We start from the raw sequence: 15,988 nt of genomic DNA, 5'->3' as shown, positions 1-15,988 counted from the left end.
TGATATCAATGGGAGCCGTTCAGGAACATCGGGGATCCACTATAGAGTAGTAGTAATAGTTTAAAACATGTTTGGAAATCTAGCTAGAAAATATATCAAATAATATTTTGTCCATTAACAAAAATCATTAAGCGGGTGTATACCTCTGAAATTCTGAAAAAACAAACAAAACAAAAACACAATCACAATCCTTCTTTTTAAACCTGACGGGGGGGTAGCACTGCTGTCTATATTTTTTTCCCTCAAACCACCAGCTTTTCACCAGTTAGGACAGGAAGCCTTATTTAAGTCCTGGACCACAGACATTTGGCGGAAGTAATGCGATCCACCATCGAAGGGCTTCTCCACAAACATCACAGAGCCAAAGGGGGGCGTAGTTCTTTAGCTGCTTCTTTGTAAAGTCCACATTCATGTCCTTAGTTTTGCAGACATTGGACATTATGTATATTATCCTGATGTATTATCCTGAGTGCCACTGTAGTGAGCGCCACTATTGCTCTACTTTTACATTTTTATATGATTTGTGCACAAAAATATTCATTTGTAAAGTAGAAAAAAGCTGTTGAATGTTTTGGAGTCAAAAGTATAAGTAGCATGAAAAGAAAAGACTCAAGTACAAGTACCTCAAATTTTGTACTTGTGTTTGAGCTCTGGCAAAGTTTTGTGTAGTCGTAGCAATGCATGTCATTGTCTGACTTTTTGTCGAAAAAGAAATATGCCACGGACTTTGTAATTATTTCGGTAAAGTCGCAAAGCTTCACCATCACAGTGTTTGTCAGCAACACAGATCTAACTTTTCCTTCCCTTCCAATAAACCAACTCTGGGAATGAGCCTGCGCCTTTCAAACACCTAACCTTGTGGTGGATGAGACTCAGTGTCCCTGCAGAGGACGTCCATGTGCCTCTTTTGTCCTTCAGAGAAGCTGAAGACGTCAGCTCCTGTTACTGTGTCACTGCGACATCTTCTCAGTCTGTCAGAAAACACAATATATGGACTTAGAGTTGGTTAACAGCAATTTCTAACCTTAAATCCTTTCAATACCAAAGCTGTGGGACCACCTGACCAGATTTATACCAGCAGCACATTTTAATGTTCTGCGACATGCCGCCAAACAGCACACCACCACAAATGTACTCCCCCTGAGGGCCGCGTTTAGGGACACATTAGAAGTTACAGACCTCTTGATCATCGCCATGATAATGAAAATCTCTTATAGTTTCCACCTGGTCTCCAACCAGCAACCTTTTGCATGTTAGGCAAACACGGTAACCACTACACTATGGTAACTTGATATCTAGCTTTGTGCTGCGTAAAGCCACAATCAGATATTAGTCTTCCATGCTTGGTTAATAAGTGCTGAAAGCGACCTATGGTCACGTTGTACAGTTTAAACAACAAGTTGTTCCAAAGCGTGTCATAGGTTTCAAAACCGGGGACCTCTCGTGCAGGAGCCAGATATAGTGATCACTAACTTTTCCCATTCATTGTCTATGGTAGCGATTATCACTACAGATGCAATATATTTTTGGCCAAAAGTGGAATTGTGGTGGCGCTGTTTCCCCCACTTTTTAAGGAGATGAGTTTATCTTGTCCTTTGAGTGACAGACGACTGGAGCAGCAGTGATTTCATTGGGGATTTTCCATTTGACAGTGTTGCCGACTGTGGTGTCAAACGTAAAGTCAAACTCAGCGAATGTAAGTGAGCTGTTTTTTAAGTACTAAATTTAGATGCATATGTGCGTAAACTATATAATATTGATAAGAATAGGCTCAACTTTTATATAAAAATGAATAAATACAATTTTATTTGAGCTTACACTGCAGAGTGGTCTGTGGAATCCTTTCTTATGACCCCTCATGTCTTTTTTTGGTGTTTTTGCCCATTTTCAGCTCAGCGCAGGGGCCTCCAAATGCAGCACATAGATTGCTCACGACAGGACCCGTCTGGAAAAAACAATTTTGAAAAATGAATAAATATGTTTTTATTTGGCCTAACACTGCAGAGTGGTCTGTGGAATCCTTTCTCATGACCCCTCGTGTCTTTTTATGGTGTTTTTGCCCATTTTTCAGGACATTTAGTGCATGTTCATCTCATGCGTGGATGGCGTCGACCACACATTGCTTGCGACACTCTCTTTCCGGAATTTTTTTTTTTTTAAATGAATAAATATAATTTTATTTGGGCTTACACTGCAGAGTGGTCTGTGGAATCCTTTCTTATGACCCCTTGTGTCTGTTTATGGTGTTTTTCGCCCATTTTCAGGACATTTGGTGCATTTTCAGCGCATGCGCTGCAAATGCAGCACATAGATTGCTCACGACATGAGAGGGGAAAAAAAAAATTTTAAAAATGAATAAATACAAATACAAATTTTTTTGGCCTAACACTGCAGACTGGTCTGTGGAATCCTTTCTTATGACCCCAGGACCTGTAGATGTGATTTAAGGTAAAATAAGCTGTATTTCACCCCAGAGTATTTCTTTACTTCATTGAATAACCTCACTACTTTAGCAAAGCTAAATTCACTTTCCTGGGGAAGTATCAGCATTTATGCTGACAATCCCCAAATGAGTTAACTGTAGACCTCAATGGTCAGCCTGTAGGTTAGGGGTCAGGGTTATAATGCCATTAAATACTGTGGGCTCCAAACACTATCAGGGCACTGTGCTGGCTCTCTACTACTACTGCTGCTCTGCCATGTCCCATCCCCCGATGAGCCACGTTCCTGTAACGACCCTGCTTTTGTTCTGGCCCTCACTCTTACCTGTGCCGACTTTCCCCAAATGATACACAGGAGACAAATAATTGCTTTAGCAACACCACACTTTACTAAGACAGACATATTTAAAAAGTACAGTCACAATATATGTTGCCAAAGTGCACGGTGATATATATACATTCAGAAACCAAAACAATGAAACAAAAAAGGAGAGAAATAAATATTCATCTGATATGCCCAAACTGGAAAGTGATCTGTTGCAGTCTCTGGAGAGAGTGGGAGGGAGGGGAGGTGCAATGTACAGGTGGTGCAGTATTCATGCAGTGCACTGTAGACAGAAGTGCAACAGAATGTCTAAAGCATGACGTTAGTTGAGCCTGTCGAGTCCTTGACCCTCTCCGTTAAGAGTTCTTGTTGACACCATAATCAAACAGAACTTCTTCATTGGCCATCAAAGTCCTGGTTGCGAGGAAAAGGATTACATCTCTTTGCTCTCCGTCCATTTCCACGCTAAAGTACTTCGGCTTGATGTTGGCTTTTTTCTTCGAGTGGTTGATCAACCTGCCGATAGTCTGCATCCCAGGGTGGCAATCACACGTTTCTGATTTTGCATCAATGCACATTTTCTCACCCTTTTTATTTGTAAAAAAGAAGCCATGGCCAGTCTCTTTGCCAGTGGTGCTTTTGTGAATGTTCTGTCCCTCACGATGTGTGACAACCGTTCCGTGGTAGTCGCAGAGCACCTCGCCAGCCTCAAATCTGCGGGTCGTGACGATCCCTCTGCCCTTGTCTTCACATTTGTTGATATGAAGTCCTATCCACTTCTGTGTCTTCACCAACATCTGAATCTGTTTACTGTCCATGATGGTGTCCTCCGATCCAGATGGTGCCCAGTTGTTGAGTACTTCATCAGCGATGCAGCCAGCGTTTTTCCATCCCTGCTTCTTTATCCAAGCCTCGAGACGATCTCTTGTTGGCGCACGCCGACTGAATTGTGCTGTCAAAATAAATAACAAAAGTTTTGTTAGTCATGAATACAATAATTGAAAACTTTGAATAGTGCAATCATTTTTGCTTGAAAATAATGTGAAATATGGTAAGAAAACTACTTACAGCGGACATGTTCAACACGCTTTTCAAACTGCTTCCTCCTCCAGTATGTGTAAAGTTTCCGCTCAAATTCTTCAGACACATCCTTCCGGTGTTTCACTTCTGGCCCTTTCCCAGACAGTGACAGAGGGTACGTTTTCAGTAGAGTTTCAAATGCGGTGAAGAATTTGACCTTCTCATTATCAGCAGGGAGCCTTGGCAGACAGATCACTGGCTGTTTGGTTGGTGAGTCTTGGACAGCATGGCTGGAACAGGCATCAGAAAGCTCACATCCAGTACCTTCCCCAGAAGCCTCAGCACTACATGAAACAAAAGAAATTAATGAGATTATAAGAAAAACATTAGACTTTCAGATTGTCTAAATAAAGATTATGGTGTGTTTGGTTACGTTTGCATTGTGTTGGCAAATATAAAACATGCTCACCTTGAAACTTTGCTCAACAGCTGAGAAGTCTTCACCATGAGGTCACGTTGCTTCATGCGGTAATGCTTCTCAGCAGTCGCACTCGAATGGTTCAGGTAAAAGGCCACCAATAACCTCTGATCTTCCGGCAAGTAGTGAGCTGCCGTCTCAAATGCTCTGCGCGCCATCTGGCTGGTCACGCACGGGAGATCGTATCTAAAATGCAAGTTTGAACAGTATGTTAGAAATGTATCAAGACATCTCATCTGAGACGGTGATGAACAGCACATGAGCAGAGAGGGGAAATGATTCACTTACTTTTGCTGCAGCCGCATCAGGTCATTAGAGGGGTTGTGAATTGGCTTCCCTGTGGAGGAGACAAAGAACATCTCTTCTGCACTGCAGTCATCCTCCACGTCCCTCTTCCTTTTCTTACAGGGAATCAGGAGCTGTGGACGCACCAGTCTGTAGTATATATCAAACCACTGTTGGCAGAGGAGAGAAGGGTGTTAAGATTCATTTCTGCTGTTGAGCACGTTCTGACAGGAAATATGATCTCATTGTGATGAACTTACGCGCTCCTCCTCCTGTGACAGGGCAAACACTGCCAGTTGATGTGCTGCCGTTTTGTGTTCTTTTACGCCAATCACGTACAGTTGATTTTTTTCAATCCTGTCAAGCCACTCACCGACCTGTAAAAAAGTAAGATATCCCAACGATTAGTAAATGCAATGGCTTAGCTGTCTGGAGAAATATATCAATACAGACCAAAAGAGCACAGTAACACTCACAGTCATGTTCGCCACCACGCCCGGTCGTTGGAGGTGTTGCAGGATGATTATGGCCTCGAGGTAGTACACCACAAAGATGGCCTGGGCAGGCTCCAGGGTGCCAGAACAACTGTCAGACAGCTCTTTCATAATCTCCAAAAAGTGCGGCTTGGCCCTCACCAGCACAGCTCGGCAGTCACCCGGTGTTAATTGTTGCTCGTCAATCAACATGTTATACCTATGAGGAAAAAAAACATCAACTGTGTTAAGAAATCATATTGCAGCAGGGAGCGAGAGGACTGCCAGTTCTGTAGTGTAATCCATTTACATGGGGACAAACACTTAAATTTACCTCTTCTGGGCGATCTCTTTGCTGACTTGCTTGGATGTGACTTTCTGGAGAGAACCAATGAAATCAATGAAATGCTTGCACTCTGTATGCAGTGCCTCATCCTCATGCCTCAGGTTGGTTTGAATAGTGTGGAAAAGCAGGAATCTGTCAGAGGAAGTACAGGGATTTATGTTACACATGTACTATCTACACTGTTGACACCATAATAATAATAATAATAATAATAATAATAATGATAAAATGCTGCCAACCTTTTCAAACTCTTGAGGTAGTTCTGCTGCGTTTGTTTTTTCAGTTTTGCCTCAGACAGTTCAAGGAGGTACTGTCGGAGCTTCTCTCTGTTTTTAACAAACTGCAGGGATGGTGCCTCAGGGTCCACATAGTAGAGGTACCTTGAAACATTTTCAACCTGAAAATAAAATACACAATTTTAAAATACATTCTAATCATGACTTTTGCTCCTTGCTTCATCTTTTATTAACTTTCTAATTAACATTTCTAATAAACAGGGTGTGTAAAGATGGTCCTCACCTCCTGTTTGAAACTTTCATTGAGGAGCTCAGTCTTAAGGTGTGTGGCAAAGTCCCTCAGCAGGGGATGGTCCAAGGAATGCTTTTGATAAAGCCCCTTCTCCAGCATGTTACTCCTGGGCGTGACAGAGTAGTTCACATCTCGGTCACTGCAATGTGGGATAACACTTGTTATAATGTTTTGCATAATAATGCTTTAATGTGAGCCACTCTCAAAAACACACATCATCAGAAAAGTTGTGAAACTGAGGTTCTCACCATTGAAACAGCTCTCCACTGCTGTTTGACGCCTCGTCCAATGGCTCAAACACTTGAGACGGCTCAGCCTGGACTTCGGCCACAGTTGGTCGCCTGGTGTCTACATTTGCATTGGGCAGAGGGGGGGGGACTCCAGTCACATACAAGTGATGACGCTCCAGCTCCTCAGCCAGTCTTTCAAAAAGGAAAACAAGATTTTTGGAAATGGTTAATGAAATAAAGTTTGTGAAACTAAAACTCAAAGAAATAGTAAAACAAAATATTTGAAAATGGGGAGTGGGGGCATGAGCAGTGAGGAAGGAGGAGGTAATATTGAAGTAAAGCCACCTACCTTTGCAATGGGCATGCATCTGCCAGAATTTGTCTGAGGACTTTATAATTAAAAGTTCTGCCATTCTTCAGGAGGTCAAGAACATCTAACTTGGCCTTTTTTACCACAGCTTCAATGGCTGCTTCAGTGCTGTTCTTCATGCAAGACCTCCGCAGATGGACTGAGAGGGCCTCCTGAGTCCTCATACACTTTGGGCACAGCAGGTAGTGTCGGTTTGAAGGTTTCCTGGACAAAAAGACAGTAAGGATAGTGTGGTTAATATAGGAATAAAAATAGGTTACTTAACATGCATTAATTAAGGTGCATGAAATATACAATCTAAAAAACACAATTGGTCTCACTCAAAAGCTAAGCATGTACTCTGAACTTTGCAAAAGCAGACACAATGGGCACAGCAGATAGTGTCTGGATGTAGGTTTCCTTGACAAATAAAAAGGCAGAACCATCTTCACCTATTTACAATCCAGTATCTGAGCAAGTATTAATGTTACTTACCTTGAAGCCATTTCAGTAGCAAGAAAAATGAAAATCTCTGGTGCAGTGTAGTTTACAGTTAGAGGTCTGACTCTAGGTCTGTGTGAGGGACCAAGTTTCTCCTGTATTTAAACTGTGGCCCTTACAGCCCCACCCACATTTCACATTAACAGGTAACTCCCCCACTCCCCCACCCACCCAGGTCCTGGGCTCTCAGGAAATATTAGTAGAGACAGGTTTAAAAGTTTTCTCAAAGAAAGGATTACTCTAAAACTATATTCTGACTATTGAGATTTCTGATGCCAATATTTGAAAACATGTACATTCAAAATAAATAATCTCACTAGGATGGTTTACCATTAAATATTTTATTGTAAATCACATCTACAGGTCCTGGGCTTTCAGAAAATATAAGTGTAGACAGGTTTTAAAGCTGTCTGAATGAAGGGGGACCCTAAAACTATGGACAGACTATTCAAATTTGTGATGTCTAGCATATGTGCTGAGGCTTCCCCAAATAAGAGAATTTGGCTTAGCTGAAGTAGTGAGGCTATTCAATGGAGTAAAGAAATATTCTGGGATGGAATATGAGAGTGCATTTGCACTGGGCAGTGGTTGAGGAGCTCCAGTCACAACCAAGTGATGACGCTCCAGCTCCTCAGTCAGTCTTTCTATAAGGAAAAACATATTTGGAAATGGTTAATGAAGTGAATGAAACTAAACTGTGTGAAACTAAACTCAAAAGAAATATTACAGGGGACTGTGATGAAAGCAAAAAATACTTGAGTGTGAAAGCATGGTATGAAGGCTTTTCACACACACTCACACAGCAGCACAGAGCCATCAACTAGAACAAAAGGATGGTCGTTAACTAAAACAAAGAGTGTGGCCCATTGGGAGCTGGGACATGAGCAATAACATGAACTCTGGCAGGACACCAGAATAACTCTGATTAAACAAGTAGTAATGTTGAATTAAAGCCACCAACCTTTGTAAACTGGAGCCCTAAATGGTCAGCCTGTAGGTTAGGGGATTCCCTTCATTCAGACACAAGAAGGGTGTATATATATATATCACTGTTCACTTTGGCAACATATATTGTGAATGTACTTTTTAAATATGTCTGTCTTAGTAAAGTGTGGTGTTGCTAATGCAATTATTTGTCTCCTGTGTATCATTTGGGGAAAGTCGGCACAGGTAAGAGTGAGGGCCAGAACAAAAGCAGGGTCGTTACAGGAACGTGGCTCATCGGGGGATGGGACATGGCAGCTGCCCACAGAGCAGCAGTAGTAGTAGAGAGCCAGCACAGTGCCCTGATAGTGTTTGGAGCCCACAGTATTTAATGGCATTATAACCCTGACCCCTAACCTACAGGCTGACCATTGAGGTCTACAGTTAACTCATTTGGGGATTGTCAGCGTAAATGCTGATACTTCCCCAGGAAAGTGAATTTAGCTTTGCTAAAGTAGTGAGGTTATTCAATGGAGTAAAGAAATACTCTGGGGTGGAATACAGCTTATTTTACCTTAAATCACATCTACAGGTCCTGGGGTCATAAGAAAGGATTCCACAGACCAGTCTGCAGTGTTAGGCCAAAAAAAATTGTATTTATTCATTTTTTAATTTTTTTTTTTTCCCAGACGGCTCCTGTCGCGAGCAATCTATGTGCTGCATTTGCAGCGCATGCGCTGAAAATGCACCAAATGTCCTGAAAATGGGCAAAAACACCATAAGAAAGGATTCCACAGACCACTCTGCAGTGTTAGGCCAAATAAAATTGTATTTATTATTTTTTATATAAAAGTTGAGCCTATTCTTATCAATATTATATAGTTTACGCACATATGCATCCAAATTTAGTACTTAAACAGCTCACTTACATTCGCTGAGTTTGACTTTACATTTGACACCACAGTCTGGAAAAAAAACACTGTCAAATGGAAAATCCACAATGAAATCACTGCTGCTCAATCCATTTGGGGATTGTCAGCATAAATGCTGATACTTCCCCAGGAAAATGAATTTAGCTTTGCTAAAGTAGTGAGGTTATTCAATGGAGTAAAGTATATAAGTATATAAATATATAAGTATATAAATATATAGTATATATAAATACAGCTTATTATACCTTAATTCACATCTACAGGTCCTGGGCTTTCGGAAAATATAAGTACAGACAGGTTTTAAAGCTGTCTGAATGAAGGGAATCCCCTAACCTACAGGCTGACCATTTAGGGCTCCAATTCGCTCAGCATATGTGCTGAGGCTTCCCCAAATAAGAGAATTTGGCTTTGTTGAAGAAGTGAGGCTTTTCAATGGAGTAAAGAAATATTCTGGGGTGGAATATGGCTTATTATACCTTAAACCACATCTACAGGTCCTGGGCTTTCAGAAAATATTAGTACAGACAGATTTCAAAGCTTTCTGAATGAAGGATTATTCTAAAACTACGTGCTGAATATTGAGATTTCTGATGCCAAAATGTAAAACCATGTATATTCACAATGAAAAACCTCCCTAGGAGGGTTTACCATGAAATGTTTTATTTTAAACCACATCTACAGCTTATGTGCTTTAAGAAAATATAAGAATAGACAGGTGTTTTGTATGAAATCCTTGAACAAACTCTGGCAGATGAATATCCAATACAAAGGTTGGTGGCTTTAATTCAACATTACTTCTTGTTTAATCAGAGTTATTTTGGTGTCCATGGCCTCGCCATGGACACCAAAATAACTCAGTGGCGACGGGGCACTGCTGACCTCGACTCGGGACGTTGTGGATCGGTGGAAGGAATACTTCGAAGACCTCCTCAATCCCACCGACACGCCTTCCGTTGGGGAAGCAGGGCCTGGGGACCCGGGGGTGGGCTCCTCTATCTCTGGGGCTGAGGTTACCGAGGTGGTCAAAAAGCTCCTCGGTGGCAGGGCCCCGGGGGTGGACGAGGTCCGCCCAGAGTTCCTCAAGGCCCTGGATGTTGTGGGGCTGTCGTGGCTGACACGACTCTGCAACATTGCGTGGACATCGGGGGCAGTGCCCTTGGACTGGCAGACTGGGGTGGTGGTCCCTCTTTTCAAGAAGGGGACCGGAGGGTGTGTTCCAACTACAGGGGATCACACTCCTCAGCCTCCTGGTAAGGTCTATTCGGGGTACTAGAGAGGAGGGTCCGCGGATAGTCGAACCCCGGATTCAGGAGGAGCAATGCGGTTTTCGCCCCGGTCGTGGAACTGTGGACCAGCTCTGGACCCTTGGCAGGATCCTTGAGGGTGCTTGGGAGTTTGCCCAACCAGTCCACATGTGCTTTGTGGACTTGGAGAAGGCATTCGACCGTGTCCCTCGGGGAGTCCTGTGGGGGGTTCTCCGGGAATATGGGGTTTCGGACTCCCTGATACGGGCTGTCCGTTCCCTGTATGACCGGTGCCGGAGCTTGGTCCGCATTGCCGGCAGTAAGTCGAACTCGTTTCCGGTGAGGGTTGGACTCCGCCAGGGCTGCCCTTTGTCACCGATTCTGTTCATAACTTTTATGGACAGAATTTCTAGGCGCAGCCAGGGTGTTGAGGGGGTCCGGTTTGGTGACCTCAGGATTAGGTCTCTGCTCTTTGCAGATGATGTGGTCCTGTTGGCTTCATCGGGCCGCGACCTTCAGCTCTCACTGGATCGGTTCGCAGCCGAGTGTGAAGCGGCTGGAATGAAAATCAGCACCTCCAAATCCGAGACCATGGTTCTCAGCGGAAAAGGGTGGCGTGCCCCTCCGGATCGGGATGAAGTCCTGCCCCAAGTGGAGGAGTTTAAGTACCTCGGGTCTTGTTCACGAGTGAGGGAAGGATGGAACGGAGATCGACAGGATCGGTGCGCGGCGTCTGCAGTAATGCGGACTCTGCACCGGTCTGTCTTGGTGAAGAGGGAGCTGAGCCGAAAGGCAAAGCTCTCGATTTACCAGTCGATCTTCGTTCCTACCCTCACCTATGGTCACGAGCTTTGGGTAGTGACCGAAAGAACTAGATCGCGGGTACAAGCGGCCGAAATGAGTTTCCTCCGTAGGGTGGCTGGGCTCTCCCTTAGAGATAGGGTGAGAAGCTCGGTCATCCGGGAGGAGCTCGGAGTAGAGCCGCTGCTCCTCCGCATTGAGAAGAGCCAGATGAGGTGGCTCGGGCATCTAATTAGGATGCCTCCAGGACGCCTCCCTGGTGAGGTGTTCAGGGCACATCCCACCGGTAGGAGGCCCCGGGGAAGACCCAGGACACGCTGGAGAGACTACGTCTCTCAGCTGGCCTGGGAACGCCTCGGGGTCCCCCGGGAAGAGCTGGATGAAGTGGCCGGGGAGAGGGAAGTCTGGGTTTCCCTGCTTAGGCTGCTGCCCCCGCGACCCGACCCCGGATAAGCGGAAGAAAATGGATGGATGGATGGATTTTGGTGTCCTGCCAGAGCTCATGTTATTGCTCATATCCCAGCCCCCAATGGGCCACATTCTTTGTTTCAGTTAACGACCATCCTTTTGTTCTAGTTGATGGCTCTGTGCTGCTGTGTGAGTGTGTGTGAAAAGCCTTCATACCATGCTGTGACTGGAGCTCCTCAACCACTGCCCAGTGCAAATGCTACAGTTGGACCACCGACCAGGCAGCCACCTGAAGATGCTCACACACTGCCTGATGCCAGTGCTATAGCTGGACCATCCACAAGACAGACTCCTGACAGTGAAGAGGGTGAGCTGTCTGAGGCCGCTGCGGACTGTGGCGAGGTGATTCAATGGTGAGTCTCAGTTTTTCTACGTATCTGATGCTTGTTTTTGCATGTGGCTCACATCAATAACTATGATGCACTATTAAAACAAAACTCTTATCCCTCATTGCAGTGTCCAAGCTCCAAAATACAGCATCCAGACCAAGCAGCTCATGCTTGAGAAGGGCCTATATCAGAGGCATTCTCTGGACCATCCACTGCTGAAAGACTTTGCCAACTACCTAAAGAAGGATCTCTACAAGCAAGCCCGTGTCACCCCACTGCTCAAAAAGCCTAATCTCAACCCCGCCCAGGTTGAAAACTACAGGCCAGTCTCACTTCTACCATTTCTGTCGAAAATACTGGAGCGCGCAGTATTTAACCAGGTCTCTGAACACTTGCGGAACAACAACCTACTTGACTCCTTTCAGTCTGGCTTCAGGTGTGACCAGTCCACTGAGACTGCACTCCTGTCAGTCACTGAGTCACTGAGACTGGCTCGAGCTGCTGGTCAATCCTCTGTCCTACTGCTGCTGGACCTGTCTGCTGCCTTTGACACGGTGAACCATCAAATCCTCCTCTCCACACTCTCTGAGCTCAGCATCTCAGGTTCTATCCTATTGTGGTTCAAGTCCTACCTCACAGGCGGATCCTTCAGAGTGTCATGGCGAGGAGAGATGTCTAGGTCACATGGCCTATCGACAGGGGTTCCTCAGGGGTCGGTGCTTGGTCCCCTACTCTTCGCTCTGTACACCACCTCACTCGGTGCAGTGATCCGCTCCCATGGTTTCTCCTACCACTGCTATGCTGATGACACTCAGATCTTCCTCTCCTTTCCACCTGATGACAGAACGGTGTCAGCTCGGATATCAGCGTGTCTGGCTGATATCTCCACATGGATGACTAGAAGGCAATTTAACATGATCTCTTTTATTTTCAGGTTGAAAATGTTTCTCGGTATCTCTATTATGCTGACCCAGAGGCACCATCCCTGCAGTTTGTCGGTGATAGAGAGAAGCTCCGACAGTACCTCCGTGAGCTCTCTGAGGCAAAACTGAAAAAGACAACACAGCAGAACTACCTCAAGAGCTTGAAAAGGTTGGTAGCAAATTTTGTTTTTATGATGATGTCAACAGTCTAGTAACTTGTTAGTAAATGAATCTCTCAACCAAGCTTCTGTATTTTGATGCGGATTTGCTGCTGAACATTACTCCGCAGCACGACCAGTTGTTAGAACATGTACATACTTAAATCCTCTTACTTCCCCTGACAGATTCCTGGGTTTCCACACTGTCCAAACCAACATGAGGCATGAGGATGAGGCCTTTGTTAAAGAGTGCCAGCACTTCACTGAGTTCATTGGATCTTCGCAGGAAATCATTTCCAAGCAATCGAAGAAGGAGATCACCCAGCTGAGGTTTGTTATTGTACCCATGTAAATGGCGAAGAACTGGTAGTCCTCTCTCTGTCTGCTGTAATATGATGTGTTTTTAAATATTTGTTTGTTTCTTTTATCATAGGCATAACATGTTGTTTGACAAACACCAGTTGTCAACAACAGACTGCGTGGCAGTTCTGGAGAAGGCCAAGAAGGACTTCTTGGCAGTTATGGATGGAACTGTTGGTTTGTCCTGACACCCTGGGCGCTGACGAAAGGCTCTTTGTGGTGTACTACCTCTCAGCTGTTGTGATCTTGCGACACCTCCAACGACCGGGCGTGGTGGAGCACATGACCGTGAGTGTTTCCGTATTATTTTGGTCTGCATTGGCAAATTTCCCCCTGATATTTTAGTCATTAACACCACTAATTCATTTGATATCCTCATATTTTTACAGGTCAGGGAGTGGCTTTCCAGGAGAAGATGCGAATCACACTACGTCATTGGGGTAAAGGAGCACAAGACAGCAGCACAGCAAGTGGCCTCATTTGCCCTGTCAGAGCAGGAGGAGCGTGTAAGTTCATCACATTTTCTGTCAGAACATAATTTCTATTCCAGCAGAAAGTAATCTCAATTTCCTTTTGTCCTCTGCCAACAGTGGTTTGATGCGTACTACAGACTGGTGCGGCCAGAGCTCCAGAGAGGCACCAGGAAACGCAAGAGGGATGTGGAGGATGAGATCCACCATGCCTCCAATGACCTGCACCGGTTGCACAAAAGGTACAACCTCACACCAGTGACCAGCCAGATGGCACGCAGAGTCTATGAGACGGCGACTAAAGAGTACTCTGATGCTCAAAAGTCAATGGTGGCCGATTACCTGACCCGTTCCAGCGCAACAGCGGAGAAACTCAACAGCTGCGAGTCTTCTGAGGAGAGTAGCAGCCGTATTACCCGCAGCACTGCTGGTTCTTCTACTGCTGTCAGGAAGGAAATTGAGGCGTCACTTCAAACCCTACTGGAGAAATATCCTGTCTCAATTCATGGGCCAAAACCAAAATGGGAACTTCTACCGGGTGTGTCCTGTTGGCGAAAGGTGTATGAGTGCTGGGAGAAGCGGCAGCTGAAACTGCGACAAGAATATGTTCGCTGTGAGTATTGTCTTTTGACATTATTTTCACGTAAACATAATTACATGATTCAAAGTCCTAAATTATTATCTTCATGACTAACACAACTTCTTTTTTTGACAGCGCTCTTCCCTTGGCGTCAGCCAACACATAAGCGGCTCGCAAAATGTGTAGCAAAGCAGGCATGGGTCGGTAAAGTCGGTAGCCGACAACTTCTTGACGGGTGGAGACCCTCTGGATCTGACGGTAACATCATGAACTGCCCAAAGATTCAGAGACTTGTGAAGAAACAGAAGTGGAAAGGACTTTGCATCCAACACTCTGAAGGGAAGGGCACAAGAGTTTTCACAAAGCGCACACTTTGTACTGGTGAGGTGGTCTGTGATGATCATGGACGTGTTGTCACAGCCAGTGAGGGCCAAGAAGTGAGCAGCTGTGATTGCCACCCTGGACAGCAGACTCCAGGCCGGTTTATCAAGCGTTCAAAAAAGAAGGCCAATGTCATGCCCAAACATTTCACGTTTGAAATGGATGGAGAGGAATGACATGTTACTCTTTTCCTTGCAATCAGGACGATTTCAGCACATCAAGAAGTGTCACCAAGTCACTTGGAGTCACCAAGAAATCTTTTGGAGGAGAGGGAGGAGGGCTCCCATAATCTGCCAGACATCAGCCTTCAGTCATTCTGTTACATGTCCCAGACCCGCTGAACTGTAATCGAATACTCTTAGCCAGCCCTGAAGGCTCCATCTTGACACGCAAAGACAATAAACCAGGACTTTTCCCTCTGCCTCTATGCAAAGTGGCCTGCTCTTCACCTGCCTGCATTCTCTAAGTATACAATGTAAATACTGTAATTACAATTATACAAAGCCACATTCTGCTGCTCTTGCTGTCATACACTTTTACTGCTCTCATGTTACTGTTAATACACATATGTACAGGTCACATACTTAAATCATCTGTCTATGCCGTTCATAATGGATATCCATATTGATTCTATTTTAACAAAGTTACTGCTAATACACTGCCTGTTTTTATATATACTATATTCTGTCTACAGTGCTCTGCATGAATACTGCACCACCTGTACATATTGTATATATGGCCTATGTACACTGCACAATGGCAACATATATTGTGACTGTACTTTTTAAATATGTCTGTCTTAGTAAAGTGTGGTGTTGCTAATGCAATTATTTGTCTCCTGTGTATCATTTGGGGAATGTCAGCACAGGTAAGAGTGAGGGCCAGAACAAAAGCAGGGTCGTTACAGGAACGTGGCTCATCGGGGGATGGGACATGGCAGCTGCCCACAGAGCAGCAGTAGTTGCAGTAGTAGTAAGCCTGGACCCTGGCTTGCTGTGGGGGGAGGGGGGCTTTAAAGTGGGTAGACTCATTCTGTGTAAGATACAGGTCACTGAAGGCATACAAACCTGACAAAGTGATCACAATTATGGGGAGGTGTGTGGAACAATATCCCCCTGGCTGAGTCTCACCTCCTACACAAAGGCTACTACTGTATGAGAGGGCCAGAACAAAGTGCTGGTCTGTGGGGGTCAAGTTGGTAGGCTCATTTGTCCCAAGCTATGGAGGGTTTATTTATTTCTTTACCCCTCCATGGCCTGGCAGAGTCCTCCTCAAATGACCCTGGTGTACCAACTTGACTCCTCACAGACTCTCAAGCTCTTTGTTCTGCTTAATGGCTCTTCTTTTGTTTCGGCACTCTCACTCTGCAGCCTGCCTGCACACAACACTGCAGGCCCATATAGCTCACCATTGCCATCATGTGGTCAGAGCAGGTAATGCAG

General features: G+C 44.8%; 2 protein-coding genes across 2 annotated transcripts in view; one reads left to right on the top strand and one right to left on the bottom strand.

Moving 5' to 3' along the window:
- The window catches only part of LOC148186973 (uncharacterized), a 43,135-nt gene extending 28,413 nt beyond the window's left edge, over positions 1 to 14,722 (top strand). Inside the window, 7 exon segments of the mRNA XM_088089760.1 lie at positions 11,983 to 12,578; positions 12,942 to 13,085; positions 13,189 to 13,292; positions 13,351 to 13,403; positions 13,505 to 13,621; positions 13,706 to 14,198; positions 14,301 to 14,722. Of these exon segments, the coding sequence (XP_087945886.1) occupies positions 11,983 to 12,578; positions 12,942 to 13,085; positions 13,189 to 13,292; positions 13,351 to 13,403; positions 13,505 to 13,621; positions 13,706 to 14,198; positions 14,301 to 14,722 (1,929 nt within the window).
- Positions 4,712 to 6,030, bottom strand: LOC148186974 (uncharacterized). The gene is made up of 5 exons (XM_088089690.1): positions 5,888 to 6,030; positions 5,608 to 5,765; positions 5,357 to 5,500; positions 5,026 to 5,242; positions 4,712 to 4,926 (listed from the first exon to the last, which is right to left on the bottom strand). The coding sequence occupies exons 1-5, from the start codon at positions 5,993 to 5,995 to the stop codon at positions 4,792 to 4,794; spliced, it is 762 nt and encodes a 253-aa protein (XP_087945816.1). The 5' UTR covers positions 5,996 to 6,030; the 3' UTR covers positions 4,712 to 4,791.
- Positions 14,723 to 15,988: the final 1,266 nt, after the last annotated feature.

This window comes from Plectropomus leopardus, chromosome 16, assembly GCF_026936395.1.
Source record: "Plectropomus leopardus strain MGB_pleo_1.0 chromosome 16, ASM2693639v1, whole genome shotgun sequence".
Taxonomy (NCBI): Eukaryota; Metazoa; Chordata; class Actinopteri; order Perciformes; family Serranidae; genus Plectropomus; species Plectropomus leopardus.
This window is presented reverse-complemented; position numbering and strand designations above follow the sequence as displayed.